At 48.3% G+C, this 15,971-nt stretch overlaps 1 protein-coding gene across 3 annotated transcripts in view; it reads left to right on the forward strand.

Moving 5' to 3' along the window:
- LOC144494164 (KH domain-containing, RNA-binding, signal transduction-associated protein 2-like) overlaps positions 1-15,971 on the forward strand; it is a 586,631-nt gene that overhangs the window by 555,089 nt on the left and 15,571 nt on the right. For all 3 annotated transcript variants that reach the window (XM_078213766.1, XM_078213769.1, XM_078213768.1), the window contains one exon: positions 9,506-9,564. In XM_078213766.1, the coding sequence (XP_078069892.1) occupies positions 9,506-9,564 (59 nt within the window). The remainder of the gene's footprint in view (positions 1-9,505; positions 9,565-15,971) is intronic.

Genomic DNA, 15,971 nt, shown 5'->3' on the forward strand with positions numbered 1-15,971 from the left:
TTCTGGCCTATCGTTAACCCATGAACTGTTCTCCATCATTTCTTTCAATTTGATACTATCCCAAACTTCCTTACTTAGCCACAGATGGTAATTCGTCTTTCTCAACTCAGAATATTTTTATTCAGAAAAATATGAAGGGTGGGATTCTCCCAAAAGAATTCTAAGTGCCGAATTTGCGTGCAAACTGGATCCTGCTGGATCTTTCAGCGGGATTTTCAAATTGAATCTCCCACACTCTGTGCACTGTAGAATACACTAGGGTGAATCATGCTGAAACTCAGTGAGCGGGGTCTATTCTGGCTGGAGCGGCCGGCAGCACAGTGCTGAGTGAGCCACTGTGCATGCACCCATCTGTCAGCGCCAAGACCGGTGCATGCGAAATAGCCTGGCACTGCCGGCCTCCCGATCGCTGGCCCCCCGGATGTGTCCAGACCGGCCCCTGTCCCCCCCCCCCACAGCCTGCCTCGATCTCCTCCTCTTCCCCCCCGCTGGAGTCCTGATCTCCCGATCCCCCCCCCCCCCCCGCTCCCCCCCCCGGCAGCCCCGACCCCACCCCGATGATCAACCTCGATCAGCCCTTCCCTCCCTCTGTCAGCAATGGAAAATTTAGTGCTCAGCTAAACTCCATTCATTGCAGCGGGACCAGAACAGTCCAGCTGCAAGAGGGGTCGGAGAATTCCAGCCCAAGATGCCAATTTCATCCCACATTTCTCATGCTAAATCTGAATGTGAACATCTAAAATATTATGATCACTCTTACCTAGTGGTTCTTTTACTATGAGGTCATCAATTAGTCTTGTCTCAGTACACATCACCAGGTCTAAAATTGCCTGTTCCCTGTTCCAGAACATATTTTTCCAGGAAGTGGACCTGAATACATTCTATGAACTCATCCTCCAGACTACCTTTGACCATTTAATTTGCCCAATCCAAATGAAGATTAAATTCATCCACGGTCATTGCAGTACCTTCCTTGTAAGCTCCCATTTTTTTCTTGATTTGTACTCAGTCCCACAGTCTAGGTACTCTCAGTGGACCTATGATTTATTGCCACCTGTGGCTTCTTTCCTTTGCTGTTATCTCCACCCAAACTCATTCTACATCCTGATTCTCTGAACCAGGATCATTTCTAATTACTGCGCTGACCTCATCCTTTATGAACAGAGCCATTTCCTTTCCCCCTGTTCCTCCAAAAGGTCAGATAGCCTTGTGTATTCCAGCCTGAGCCTTGGTCGCTGTGCAACTGTGTCTCTGTAATGGCTATTGTTTCATACTCATTATTTCTATCTCTGCTATCAATTCACCAGTCTGATTATTAATCATAGAATAGAATCCCTACAGTGCAGAAAGTGGCCATTTAGCTCATCGAGTCTGCACCGACAACAGTCCAACCTAGGCCTTATGCCCATAACCCCACATATTTACCCTGCTAATCCCCCTGACACTAAGGGTCAATTTAGCATGGCCAATCCACCTAACCCACACATCTTTGGACTGTGGGAGGGAACTGGAGCACCCAGGGTGTGGTAAACCACTGTTAGTTTATTACCTGTATATGTGACATGCCTGGACATGCCCCTGCCGGCCCTACTCGAGATTCCTCCCCCGCCCCGGTCCAGGTATAAAGGCGACTGCTCCCCACCCCCCTGCCTCAGTCTGGACCATTTCATCGGCATGGGTGTGCTCCAAGTCTTTTGCTAATAAAAGCCTATTTGTTCTTGCATACAAACTAGTCTTTGCTCGATTGATGGCGCATCACAGAGGAAACCCACACAGACACAGGGAGAATGTGCAGACTCCGCTCAGACAGTGATCCAAGCCGGGAATCGAACCCGGGTCCCTGGTGCTGTGAGGCAGCAGTGTTAATAATTGTGCCACCATGCTGCTGTTAGCATTCAGATAAAGAGCCTTTAATTCTGTCTTTCTTTCCTTTTATTCCTGCTCTTATTTCCTGGTACACTCCTGTGTTAGGAAGATCTGCCCCTTCCTGTCACACTCTGGTTATCATTATCCATACTCCTACCCTGCTCTATTTTCTTGTCTTTTCCTGTTCAGTTTCTAAATTTCTTGTTACATGAACATTCCCCTCCACTTTTAGTTTAATGTCCTCTCTGCCACCCGAATTGCAACTTGACAGCTGATGAAGCGGCAAAAACAAAAAAATCACAGAAAGCTCGAAGATTCGCAAGAACACTGGTCCCAGTATGGTTCAGGTCAAGGTCATGTCAAAGGTTCATCTTCCTCTATTGCCAGTACTGCTGCCAGTCTTTTTTTATTCATTCCTGGGACATGGTCATCGCTGGCTGGCCAGCATTTATTGCCCATCCCTAGTTGCCCGAGGGCAGTTGAGAGTCAACCACATTGCTGTGGCTCTGTAGGCCAGATCAGGTAAGGAGGCAGATTTCCTTCCCTAAGGGACAGTAGTGAACCAGATGAGTTTTTCTGAAAATCGACAATGGTTTCATGGCCATCAGCAGATTCTTCATTCCAGATATTTTTTATTGAATTCAAATCCCACCATCTGCCGTGGTGGGATTCAAACCCAGGTCCCCAGAACATTAGCTGGGTTTCTGGATCAATAGTCTAGTGATAAGACCACTGGGCCATCGCTTCCCCACAGTGCCCCTTTGAAACCCCATTGTTGCACCCTAATCTTTGAGCCACACACTCTCTGATCTAAGCTACCATACGCCAACTTGCTTGTTGTTAAAAGCAGAAATCTAGAAATGATCACCTTTATGGGTTCTACTTTTAAATTTAGCCCCCAGCTACTCATATTCCTCCAGTATACCTCTTTCAAAATCCTATCTATGTCATCAGTACCAACGGGGATCCTTACCTTCCTACTCCATGTCCTGCTCCAGCCCTGAGGAGGTGTCCCTTTCCCCCTGACTCCGGGAAGGCATCACAGCTCTTGGGACTCTCACTTTCCCTGCAGAGAACTGCCTCACTAAACTGTCCAATTCTGCAACTACATTTATTTTAACCCCCTCCCATCCTCGTTGAATGTCCCCCTGCTGTGGTCAGATGATTTGAAGTCCCAACTCCTGTTCACACAGGCTACCAGATCACCAAACCTATTGGACAATTGCAAGGGAATGTGGCTCCACCATTACTGCCTTCTGTATCGTCATATCTACCTCTCTGACAGTCACACCCTCATGTCCCTCTGTCTGAGCCATGGACTAAATCACAAGACCCGAGTCTAAAGAGGTACAGCTTCCTCTGGAACAAAATGGCCAGTATTATATGACCTCGCTCGGGTGAGGCTCGTAAAATCCCACCCGAGGCCAACAGTGAATTCCATTCTGCAAGCCACTCTCGCCCCGATTCCAGGGTGGGTGTGGTGGTAAAATTCCGACTAATATCTTCTTCCCTGATGCCTCCTGGTGTCCAAGGCTGGGCTTTCAGCTCATTAAGGTGGCATAGTGGTTAGCACTGCTGCCTCACAGCACCAGGGACCCGGGTTCGATTCCCAGCTTGGGTCTCTGTCTATGCGGAGTCTGCACAATCTCCTTGTGTCTGAGTGGGTTTCCTCCGGGTGCTCCAGTTTCCTCCCACAGTCCAAAAGATGTGCTGGTTAGGTGTATTGGCCATGTTAAATTCTCCCTCAGTGTACCCGAACAGGCGCCGGTGTGTGGCGACTAGGGGAATTTCACAGTAACTTCATTGCAGTGTTAATGCAAGCCTACCTTACAACACTAATAAATAAACTTAAACTTCAACTCTGAGCCAAAGTTCCCCAAACTGCAGACACATGTTGCAGATACTGTGGTGATTTAATACAACTGAATGGCTTGCTGGACCATTTCAGAGGGCAGTTAAGAATTTGATTTGATTTATTATTGTCACATGTATTAGTATACAGTAAAAAGTATTGTTTCTTGCGCGCTATACAGACAAAGCATACCGTTCATAGAGAAGGAAGCGAGAGAGTGGAGAATGTAGAGAAAAAAGCTGGAATAAAGTTTTAGAAGCATAGAACGAGAGTAAAAGATAGAATTTGAAGGAATGCTGGGCACAACTTGCAAGAGGTTGCCTCGCTCCAGCGCCATCTTGGAATCTTGGAATTGCTGTGGGTCTGGAGTCACCATAAGACATAGGAGCAGAATTAGGCCACTCGGCCCATCGAGTCTGCTCTGCCATTCAATCATGGCTGATATTTTTCTCATCCCCATTCTCCTGCCTTTTCCCCATAATCCCTGACCCCCTTATTAATCGAGAACCTATCTATGTCACATGTCGGCCAGACCAGGTAAAGACGGCAGATTTCCTTCTCCTGTAGAAAAGTGGTATCACCTAATTATTTAAAGCATGTTACAAGCATTATTCCGATAAAAGCTCGAGTATAGATGACAGAAGCTTTATGTCTTTATTAACTTGCATGTAAATAACAGTGAGTAAGTGATGATTCAGCCTGTTTGTGGCACTGGCATTTGCAACCTTAACACACAATGAGCTGCAGATGCCTTCAAGTTACGGGACATGCTGATCTGTCACATTTTCTAACATTTATCTCCAACTAAATATTTCATCAACAAGGACTGAAGTGTTGAAGAGGAAGGAATACTTGCTGCACTCTTCCAGTTACAAGATTTTATCCCATAGGGTAGCTTTCTCATGGAATATGGGTCTCATAGCAACTACAGGGTAATTTCAATGCATCCGCCCTCCCAATGGGTAGGTGCACTCATGCTCAGGTGGAGCATGGGCCTTCAGCTGCCTGGACTCTAACCGTGGAAATTCCCCAGCTCAAACCTCTCTGTGCCTCTCTCACCATTAAGACACTCCTTAAAACACACCTAAGCTTGTCCTAATGGCTCAGTGTTTGATAAGCCTCTTATGAGACACTTTAGAAGATACTACTGTGTTAAAAACCTTTTTGAGGAGATTTTATCCCTGCATTAGCCACCAGTGTAAACAATGGGAGTTTTTTCTTTATTCATTCGTGGGAGGGACATGGGCATCACTGGCTGGCCAGCATTTATTGCCCATCCCTAGTTGCCCTTGGAGGGCAGTTGAGAGTCAACCACATTACTGTGGCTCTAGAGTCACGTGTAGGCCAGACCGAGTAAGTACGGCAGATTTCCTGGGCTTTTATGACAATCGACAATGGCTTCATGGCCATCAGTAGATTCTTAATTCCAGATTTTTTTATTGAATTCAAGTTCCACCATCTGCTGGGGCGGGATTCGAACCCGGGTCCCCAGAACATCATTTAAGTTGATGGATTAATAGTCCTGCGGTAATATCACTAGGCCATCGCCTCCCCAACTATTCTCGATGGTCAGATCTAATTTCCCAATTTTCTACATCCCTCGCCCATAACGTCTGGGCGGGAACCTCATTTCAATTAAGTTGAATCAATTCAAATATAATTAAAGGCCTTTCTGGCAATAGTTTTCCCCTTCACTGAAGAGCCATACCTTACCGACCTGACATCACATCCGTGAGATTTAAAACAGGCTTTTAAAAACTTGAAGCAGTTACAGGGAGGGGCGGTAAGTACAGCATCCGGGGTTAGGGGGAGGGGAGAGGGACATGCATGGCCCCTGGCAGTGCCAACTTGGCAGTGCTGGGAGACTCCTTGGGGTTTTCCACTTCCATGTGTGGGTTTGCCCCGGGGAGGGGTGGCACTCCTGATGCTTGCGGTTGGAGGATGCCCCAGTGCTTGTTGGGGGGGGGGCGGGCAGGGGTGGATGTCCACCATCTTGCCTTTTAAAGGTGTCCTCCTGAGCTCTAACAGGCCCAGCCAGAATGGCGGCGAAAACCGCACTCCGGATTCTCTGTGCACAGAGTGCTGGAGAATCTGGAGAGTAAACTCGGGCGTGCGGCTGGAGAGCTACACATCGGTTTTTCACACTGAAACCGACACTCCGACAATTCATGGGAAGATTCCGCCTGATGTAAATGCGAGATTTTGTTCTCGTTTCTGTCTTAGGCTGAAACTTGCCGGCTATTGCTGCCGGGATCTTCCAGTCCCGCCGACAACGAGCCCCTGTCGCTGGGGTGCAGAAGGTGCGGAGAAGAGGAAAAGTCGCGAAAAGTAACAGGACTGGAAGATCCCACCAATGGCGGGTTGTCTCTGCCACTGCAAAACTTCCCAGGGGTGGGGGGATGAAGGGAAAAATCCCATCCTAAGATTCGTCACTACGGTATCCCAGGCCTGTCTCTAAGTCACTCAGTCACAGTGCTCACCTTGGGCAGAGAGCTGTCTGACAGTCGCCTTGTGCACAGATTTAGCTGATCGGCTCGGGAAACTTGATAACCATTGATGGAGAACACAGTGAATTCTTCACTGGAAACACGCACAGATTGAGGCTCCTTCTCATATCACAGCTCAAGCATCCTTTCATTACTCCTGTGACTCCATGAGGAGCATCTGTTGGGTTTTTGCTTTGATGCTTTAAGATAATGTGAGGAAAGATAAACCAAGGCCTTAAACCTTTCTAACCAACTGAATTTTATTAACATTAAAATGCATCTAGCTTCACGGATAGAGCTTCATGTCATCGTAGAATCCCTACAGTGCAGAAAGAGGCCATTCAGCCCATCGAGTCTGCACCAACAACAATCCCACCCAGACCCCATCCCCGTAGCCCCAGGTAGTTATCCACATAGTCCCCCTGACACTAAGGGCCAATTTAGCATGGCCAGTCAACCTAATCAGGGCACATCAGGGTGGCACGGTGGTAATTTTACCCAACATTACCCAAATATTTAAAAAATTTTCAGGGCAGCACAGTGGCACTGCCGCCTCACAGCGCCAGAGACCTAGGCTCGATTCCCAGCTTGGGTCACTGTCTGTGAGGAGTCTGCACATTCTCCCCGTGCCTGCGTGGGTTTCCTCCGGGTGCTCCAGTTTTCCATCAAGCCTGGAGCACATCAGCTCAGATAGAAGCATGTGCTTAAGGGTCAGGCAATGATATCTCGACCAACGTTACACTCCTGAAAAAAAATAGATCAAGTCACTTCTTGGGACTATTCACGCAAGAAATTAACACTTTTATGGCTTCGGAGAGAGGTGGCCTGGGACCTTATCTTCTCAGTGACATTTTCTGATGGTTTTGGACAATACAGCAATACACAACATTCCTCTGCAGTGTCACAGTGTGTATGAAACAATGCTCCAACACTATCTGCTCTGTATAGAGTTATCAGAGCTGTACATGTGCTTTTAACAAGGGGCTGTGTTCACAACTCCAGTTTGTAATAAGCAGCAGACAGACATTGTATCCCCCGACACTTTCATCAAACTGCAAAAACCATGAAGCGAAACTGAATTCAGCAACAAACTGAGTTCAGGGCTGGAGTGTGGGGGAATCAGGAGAGCTGGAAACTCTTTTTCAAACACAGCAAGTTGTTGTGATCTGGATCACGCTGCCTGAACAGCTGCTGGCAACAGATTCAATAATAATTCCTCAAAAGGAACTTGCATAAATACTCGAGAGGGGGAGAGAGAGAGAGAGCGGGGGGGGAAGGAGGGGAAGAATAAATTGCAGGGACATGAAGGAAGAGACAAGGGGTACTAATCAGAACATAGAATCTCAGAATCCCTAGAGTGCAGAAGGAGGCCATTCAGCCCATTGAGCCTGCACGGACAATAATCCCACCCAGGCCCTATCCCCATTACCCCACGCATTTTCCTTGCTTATCCCGCTGACACGAAAGGGGCAATTTAGCATGGCCAATCCACCTAACCCGCACATCTTTGGAGTGTGGGAGGAAACCGGAGCACCCGGAGGAAACCCACGCAGACACGGGGAGAATGTGCAGACTCCGCGCAGACAGCCGAGAATTGAACCTGGATCCCTGGCGCTAGGAGGCAACAGTGCTAAGCACTGTGCCACCATGCTGCCGATAGGTATTCCAAAGAGACAGCACAGGCGCTAGAGGCCGAACGGCAGTGCTGTAGACTTTGGGTGGGTTTTTTTTACCCCCATGTTTTGCCATAGTTTGCAGAAGCATCGGTGGTTCGCCATTGGCCGCTGAAGATTCCGCCAATATCTATGGCGTTTCACGTGACTCACCCGTCCCACCACCAGGGAACCCGGTGGTGGGGGGGCAGGGAAGGTGCCTTTGCGAGACCGGACAATCCCACTTGCGGGAAGGCCAGGAAAATCCTTCCTTTGATCCAGCGATGTTAGCTTAGAACCAAAGTCAGACTGACACAAGTGAGAAATGGACAGTGAAATATTGCCTGGAGTGAATAGGTCAGGATGTATATATTGTCAGAATGTCAATAAATATTGACAGCAGAATGATAAATGGTTACGTTATGGGACAAGGTTACATTGAGTTGTCCTGTAATCCCCTGATTATAGAAGATCAAAGAATGATCTGATTGAAGTGCACAAGGTTCACGGTGGCACAGCGGCACAGTGGTTGGCACCGCTGCCTCACAACGCCAGGGACCCGGGTTCAATTCCAGCCTCGGGTCACTGTCTGTGTGGAGTTTGCACATTCTCCCCATGTCTGCGTGGGTTTCCTCCGGGTGCTCCGGTTTCCTCCCACAGTCCAAAGATGTGCGGGTTAGCTGGATTGGCCATGCTAAATTGACCCTCAGTGTCAGAGGGATTAGCAGGGTAAATGTGTGGGGTAATGGGAATGGGGCCTGGGTGGGACTGTGCTCGGTACAGAATTGATGGGCTAAATTGCCTCCTTCTGCACTGCAGGGATTCTATGATTTGATGATTCTTAATATAAGAGTCTGGTGGGGTAGATAGTGAAGAACCAACTCCACTGGTGGGAAGGATCCAGAACAAGAAAGCAGAAGCTTAAAATCAGAGTTGGACCCTTCGGATAAAAGCAAATTACTGCGGATGCTGGAATCTGAAACCAAAAGAGAAAATGCTGGAAAATCTCAGCAGGTCTGGCAGCACCTGTAAGGAGAGAAAAGAGCTCTTACAGATGCTGCCAGACCTGCTGAGATTTTCCAGCATTTTCTCTTTTGACCATTCAGAGGTGGTATCAGAAAGCACTTCCTCACTCAGGGGTGAGTGGAAATCTGGAACTCTCCCCCACAAAAAGCTGTTGAGGCTTGTGGCGGTGGGGTGAGGATAACTGAACATTTGAAAACTGAGACTGATAGATTTTTGTTACGCAAGGGTGTTAAGGGTTACAGAACCAAAGCAGGCAGATGGAGTTAAGCTCCAGATCGGCCGTGATCTCACTGAGTGCACACCATCTCGCCGGGAGACCCGCACGTCGGTGAGAACGGAAGATTCTGCCGGCGGGAACAGCCGGAAAGTTCCGGCCATGGTGAGAAGTGCAATGGAGAGAGAATAGGGCCAACGTTTCGAGTCAGGATGATCCAGATTCGAAAGGTTGACTCTATTCTCTCTCCACAGATGCTGTCAGATCTGCTGAGTTTCTGTGTCAGTACCTTGTCGCACACCCATTCTTAATGTTAACAGTTTAAAAACCTGAGGGATGTTTTGGCTGGAATTTTTCACACCATGTTTTGATCAATGCAATGATCAGTCTTTCTTTTCCAATATTACAGCGGCCCTGAATATTACGATTATGGACATGGAACGAGTGAAGAAATCTACGAAAGTTACGGTAAACTCAGTTCCAGTTTTTGTTGACAATAGAGTGACTCCACGTTTAAGAAAGGATGTATTTGCATTGAAGTTGTTACAGCGAAAGTTCACTAATTGGTCACTGGGTAAAGGCTGAGTAAAGAGTGCCTGTATTCTGTGGCGTTTAGAAGAATAAGAGTGCACAGATGTGCGGGTTAGATGGATTGTTCATGCTAATTTACCCCTTAGTGTCAGGGGGATTAGCAGGGTAATTACATGGGGTTATGGGAATAGGGCCTGGGTGGGATTGTTGCCAGTACAGGGCCCGATGGGCTGAAAGGCTTCCTTCTGCACTGTAGGGATTCTATTGTTTGAGCCTCTCGGTTGCAGTTCAGTAAAGGAGACATGAGTTCTGCTTCTTCATAAACTACCTTTATCTCTTTGATCCGACTCTATATACAATCCTCCATCAACAACCAGTGCCATCTATGACTTCTTTATATATCAGTGACTTCTACTGAATAATTGACATCAAATGAGGACTGATAACATCTATGAGGAGCAATCTCATTGAAACCTACAAAATTCTGAGGGGGATGCACAGAGTAAGTGTTGAGACATTGGGCCCGATTTTATTATCAAGTTGCGCCTGTTTTCGGGCGCGAAAACTTGGTAAAGTCAGGCGTGAGGCGAGTAGCACGATCCGCACCTGCCTCCGCGCTGGTTTCCCCTTTTACCAAGGCCCGAAAATGGCCGTGATCGGGACCGCACCCGAAACGGGTGCGACGGCCATTTAAATGCATTTGCATGAATTTAAATTGACTTAATGGGCTGCACGTCCAACCTTACTGGCACTTCCCCCTTTACTACCCCATTCGCCCATCCAGAATCGGTGTGAAAGAGACATACTCTACAAATGTCTGATTCGGGCGCTCCAGTTAATGAGGAGGTAAGTGCCGAGCGTCGGACACCTCTTTCCTTGAGATCGGGGGGGCGGGGGGGAGGGAGGGGAGGCGATAGGTGGGTCTGACGGCTCTCTGCTTGAGATCAATGGGGAGGGGTGAGGGTGAAAGGGGGGGCTTGCTGCCACTCTGCCTGAGATCAGTGGGGGGGCAAGGGGAGTGCGCTGCCACTCTGCCTGAGATCAGTGAGGGGGAAGGGGAGTCTGCTGCCACTCTGGGCACGGTGTTGTGGGCAGCATGGTAGCACAGTGGTTAGCACTGCTGCTTCACAGCTCCAGGGACCTGGGTTCGATTCCCGGCTTAGGTCACTGTCTGTGTGGAGTTTGCACATTCTCCTCGTGTCTGCGTGGGTTTCCTCCGGGTGCTCCGGTTTCCTCCCACAGTCCAAAGATGTGCAGGTTAGGTTGATTGGCCATGCTAAAATTGCCCCTTAGTGTCCTGAGATGTGTAGGTTAGAGGGATTAGCGGGTGGATATGGGGGTAGGGCCTGGGTGGGGTTGTGGTCGGTGCAGACTCGATGGGCCAAATGGCCTCTTTCTGCACTGTAGGGTGTCTATGATTCTGCCTGAGATCAGTGAGGGGGCAGGGGGGATCCACTGCCACTCTGCCTGAGTTTGGTGGAGGGCAAGGCGGGGAGGGCCCACGATCGGTCTGGGTGGCGGAGGGGTGGGGGAATAAGGGGGTCAGTAATGTTGTGGGGGTGGGGCAATGTCTGTGGGAGCCAGGGGGAGCCATTATCTGGCCTAGGAGCGATGTGGCAGGGGAGCAGCATTCTATCTTTTGTTTCTGCACATGCGCAGTTAGAGGCCCCGATCGGAGCTGCAGGATTTCGGGCGTGTTAAGCCCCGCCCATGGACATCTGCAGCGTGATTCAGAATCGCTGATATTTTTTCAGGCAGACCGTGCATGGGGGCGCCTGAGAACGGGTCTAAAAGTCAGATCTCAAACACTCCCAGTTTCAAGTCCGCCCAGCACTTAGAATCAAAATGGTAAAATAGGGCCCGTTGTTTCTGATGACCAGGGGACAGTCTCAGGATATGGGGCTGATCATTTAGGACTGAGATGAGAATAAATTTCTTCACTCAAAGGGTTGTGAATCTTTGGAATTCTCTACTGATGCTCATGGTTGAATATATTTAAGGCTCGGATTGACTGATGTTTGGTCAGGGAATTTAGGAATACATGGAGCGGGTGGGTAAATGGAGTTGAAACCCAGGATCAGCCATGATCGTCAGGACTGGTGGAGCAGACTCGATGGGCCGAATGGCCACTCATGCTCCTATCCGTTGTGTTCCAATGCTCTGGAATTTCTTTCAGAAATCAAAGAGTTAAGAAGAATAGCCATTGACTTGAATTTGCAACGCTTTCCTTGGGAAAATGTAATTCATGGCAACCCAACAGAAAGCTGGCCACTTGAAACTCAGCTGTCCACATTCAGCACCTGTCTGACCTCTGGTCAAATAATCAGCCAGAGAGTGGCCAACAACTCTATCCAGCCTGTCCCACATTTAAGGCGGGGTTAGGTGACAGATGAGAGCGGAGAATCCAGCGGGAGTCAAAATGTCAAAATCCCACCAGTGTAAAATCACATTGCGATTCTCACAATGGTAGGCTAATGTTTAGTCAATAATCACACTGGCTGGTGGTGTGAATGTCATTTGCATTAATCTACATCTCATGAATGCTCATTAAAACAGCATCCCATAGGTTCCTTCAATCTTGTGGGGGGTCACGCCTGCGTGAAATTACATCGGTCTAAACCATAATTGCTAAACTATGGCGTGCATAAGGAGTCGTCAGAGACTTTGGTTATTTGTCATTTATATTAATGATTTGGATGGGAATTTAGGAGGCATGGTTAGTAAGTTTGCAGATGACACCAAGATTGGTGGCATAGTGGACAGTGAAGAAGATTATCTAGGATTGCAATGGGATCTTGATCAATTGGACCAGTGGGCTGACGAATGGCAGATGGAGTTTAATTTATATAAATGTGAGGTGATGCTTTTTGGTAGATGGAACCAGGGCAGGACTTACTCAGTTAATGGTAGGGTGTTGGGGACAGTTATAGAACAAAGCGATCTCGGGGTACAGGTTCATAGCTCCTTGAAAGTGAAGTCACAGGTGGACAGAGTGGTGAAGAAGGCACTCAGCATGCTTGGTTTCATTGGTCGGAACATTGAATACAGGAATTGGAATGTCTTGTTGAAGTTGTACAGACATGGGTAAGGCCACACTTGGAATACTGTGTACAGTTCTGGTCACCCTATTATAGAAAGGATATTATTAAACTAGAGGGAGTGCAGAAAAGATTTACTAGGGTGCTACTGGGACTTGATGGTTTGAGTTATAAGGAAAGGTTGGATAGACTGGGACTTTTTTCCCTGGAGCGTAGGAGGCTTAGGGGTGATCTTATAAATGTCTATGAAATAATGAGGGGCACAGATCAGCTAGATAGTCAATATATTTTCCCAAAGGTAGGGGAGGAGAGGGAATAGGTTTAAGGTGAGAGGAGAGAGATACAAAAGTGTCCAGAGCAGCATTTTCTTCACACAGAAGGTGATGAGTGTCTGTAGTAGCGGCGGGTACAATTTTGTCTTTTAAAAAGCGTTTGGACAGTTGCATGGGTATGATGGCTATAAAGGGATATGGGCCAAATACAGGCAATTGAGACTAGCTTAGGGGTTAAAGAAAAAAGGGTGGCATGGACAAGTTGGGCCGAAGGGCCTGATTCCATGCTGTAAACCTGCATGGCTCTATGACTATGACTATGAGACTGCAACAATTTTCTGCCATAGTGCTGCACTGCTCCTGATGCACTGTTCACCACTCTGCTGAGGCAGATCGGTTCCTGCCCTCCATCTCCATGTCGAGCTGGTCTTTCTTCATGGACAGCACCATGCTGCTGGACCCATGGACCCTCCTGTGTCACAGAGTCAGGTCAGTATTGAATCTGGGTTTGGGGAGTACAGGGCTCTCCCGCCCCCTGGTGCCGCACACCAGTGTCTATCTGGACAGTTCTGTGCTGCGGGACTCGTGGAGCCATCGCAACAAAGGTCCCGAAGTTCGAAGGGATGAAGGGTGAGGTGAAGCCGGAGTGGGGTGGCCGGGGCGGGGGAGGGGGGTGCTCGGGGAAGAGATGGCCTGATGAAGTCAAGGGGGGAATATGGAAGGGGGGGGGGGGTAGTGTGAGGGCTCACAATGGCATGCAGAGGGTTGAGGAGATCGATCGATGAGGATGATAAACATTGGAAGACAGAGGGAAGACCGAGGGGAGGGAAGCTGGATCCTGACAAGGTTGTATGAAAAGCTCACAAACAAGGGGGTCAAAGTGACAACACATCCTTGACTGGAAGGAGAGGCACAAAGACTGCAGATATGGGCGGTAGATGTCCAAGTGTGGCATGGGTGCCATGCAGATGATGGACTTGGGGAAGGGGAGTGGCGGTTGAATTGAGGAACAGATTTCCGCTTGAGGCTGCTGCACAGTCTGATGAAGACAGCGGGGCTGGACAGAGTGATCGGAGTGTGCTGGACTGGTGTGTAAATAGGACGCTGGGACTTTGAAACCACCAGCTGAGGGCGGGCGGACAAATCAATTGCCGGCCTGCCAGGAGATTCGGAGGGGAACTCACCCATGCATAATTAATGAGATTCCAAGCACAGAATCTGCCGCGGGATCCTGCCATGCTGGCCAGCGGGAAGGGCGCCACCAGAACCACATGCCACCCTACTTAATCTCAAAATGGGAGGATTCTACCCTCAGAGCCGACAAGCAGGCCATTCAGCCCAACTGCCCAATGCTGGTGTTCATGCTGTAAATACAGGCCAGTTAGCTCAGCGTCAGTGGTAGGTTAAAGTTTTAGAAACATAATCGGGGGGAGAAATTATTTATCAGGCCCTTGGAGAGGTTTGAGTTAATTAAGGAGAGCCAGCATAGATTTGTTGAAGGCAAATCATGTTTGACTAATCTAATTGAATTCTTTGATGAAGTAACGGCTTATGATGAAAGTGAGGAGGTGTGGGATAGAGGGAAAGTTGGCCGATGGGCATAAGTTGGGAACAGAAACTGTCAGAGAAAGGAACTAATGAAAAGTGGAACTTTTTCAAGGAACAAATACTGGATGTCCTTGATAGGTATGTTCCTGTCAGGCAGGGAGGAAATGGCCGAGTGAGGGAACCATGGTTCACAAAAGAGGTGGAATGTCTTGTGAAAAGGAAGAGGGAAGCTTATGTAGGGATGAGGAAACAAGGTTCAGATGGCTCGATTGAGGGTTACAAGTTAGCAAGGAATGAGCTGAAAAAGGGGCTTAGGAGAGCTAGGAGGGGACATGAGAAGTCCTTGGCGGGTCGGATCAAGGAAAACCCCAAGGCTTTTTACTCTTATGTGAGGAATAAAAGAATGACCAGGGTGAGGTTAGGGCCGGTCAAGGACAGTAGTGGGAACTTGTGTATGGAGTCAGTAGAGATAGGCGAGGTGATGAATGAATACTTTTCTTCAGTGTTCACCAAGGAGAGGGGCCATGTTTTTGAGGAAGAGAAGGTGTTACAGGCTAATAGGCTGGAGGAAATAGATGTTCGGAGGGAGGATGTCTTGGCAGTTTTGAATAAACTGAAGGTCGATAAGTCCCCTGGGCCTGATGAAATGTATCCTAGGATTCTGTGGGAGGCAAGGGATGAGATTGCAGAGCCTTTGGTGTTGATCTTTGGGTCCTCGCTGTCCACGGGGATGGTGCCAGAGGACTGGAGAATGGCGAATGTTGTTCCTCTGTTTAAGAAAGGGAATAGAAATGACCCTGGTAATTATAGACCGGTTAGTCTTACTTCGGTGGTTGGTAAATTGATGGAAAGGGTCCTTAGGGATGGGATTTACGACCATTTAGAAAGATGCGGATTAATCCGAGATAGTCAGCACGGATTCGTGAAGGGCAAGTCGTGCCTCACAAATTTGATAGAATTTTTTGAGGAGGTAACTAAGTGTGTTGATGAAGGTAGGGCAGTTGATGTCATATACATGGATTTTAGTAAGGCGTTTGATAAGGTCCCCCATGGTCGGCTTATGATGAAAGTGAGGAGGTGTGGGATAGAGGGAAAGTTGGCCGATTGGATAGGTAACTGGCTGTCTGACCGAAGACAGAGGGTGGTGGTCGATGGAAAATTTTTGGATTGGAGGCAGGTTGCTAGCGGTGTGCCGCAGGGATCAGTGCTTGGTCCTCTGCTCTTTGTGATTTTTATTAATGACTTAGAGGAGGGGGCTGAAGGGTGGGTCAGTAAATTTGCTGATGACACCAAGATTGGTGGAGTAGTGGATGAGGTGGAGGGCTGTTGTAGGCTGCAAAGAGACATAGATAGGATGCAAAGCTGGGCTGAAAAATGGCAAATGGAGTTTAACCCTGATAAATGTGAGGTGATTCATTTTGGTAGGACAAATTTAAATGTGGATTACAGGGTCAAAGGTAGGGTTCTGAAGACTGTGGAGGAACAG

The sequence above is a fragment of the Mustelus asterias genome, chromosome 5 (assembly GCF_964213995.1).
Source record: "Mustelus asterias chromosome 5, sMusAst1.hap1.1, whole genome shotgun sequence".
Lineage (NCBI taxonomy): Eukaryota > Metazoa > Chordata > Chondrichthyes > Carcharhiniformes > Triakidae > Mustelus > Mustelus asterias.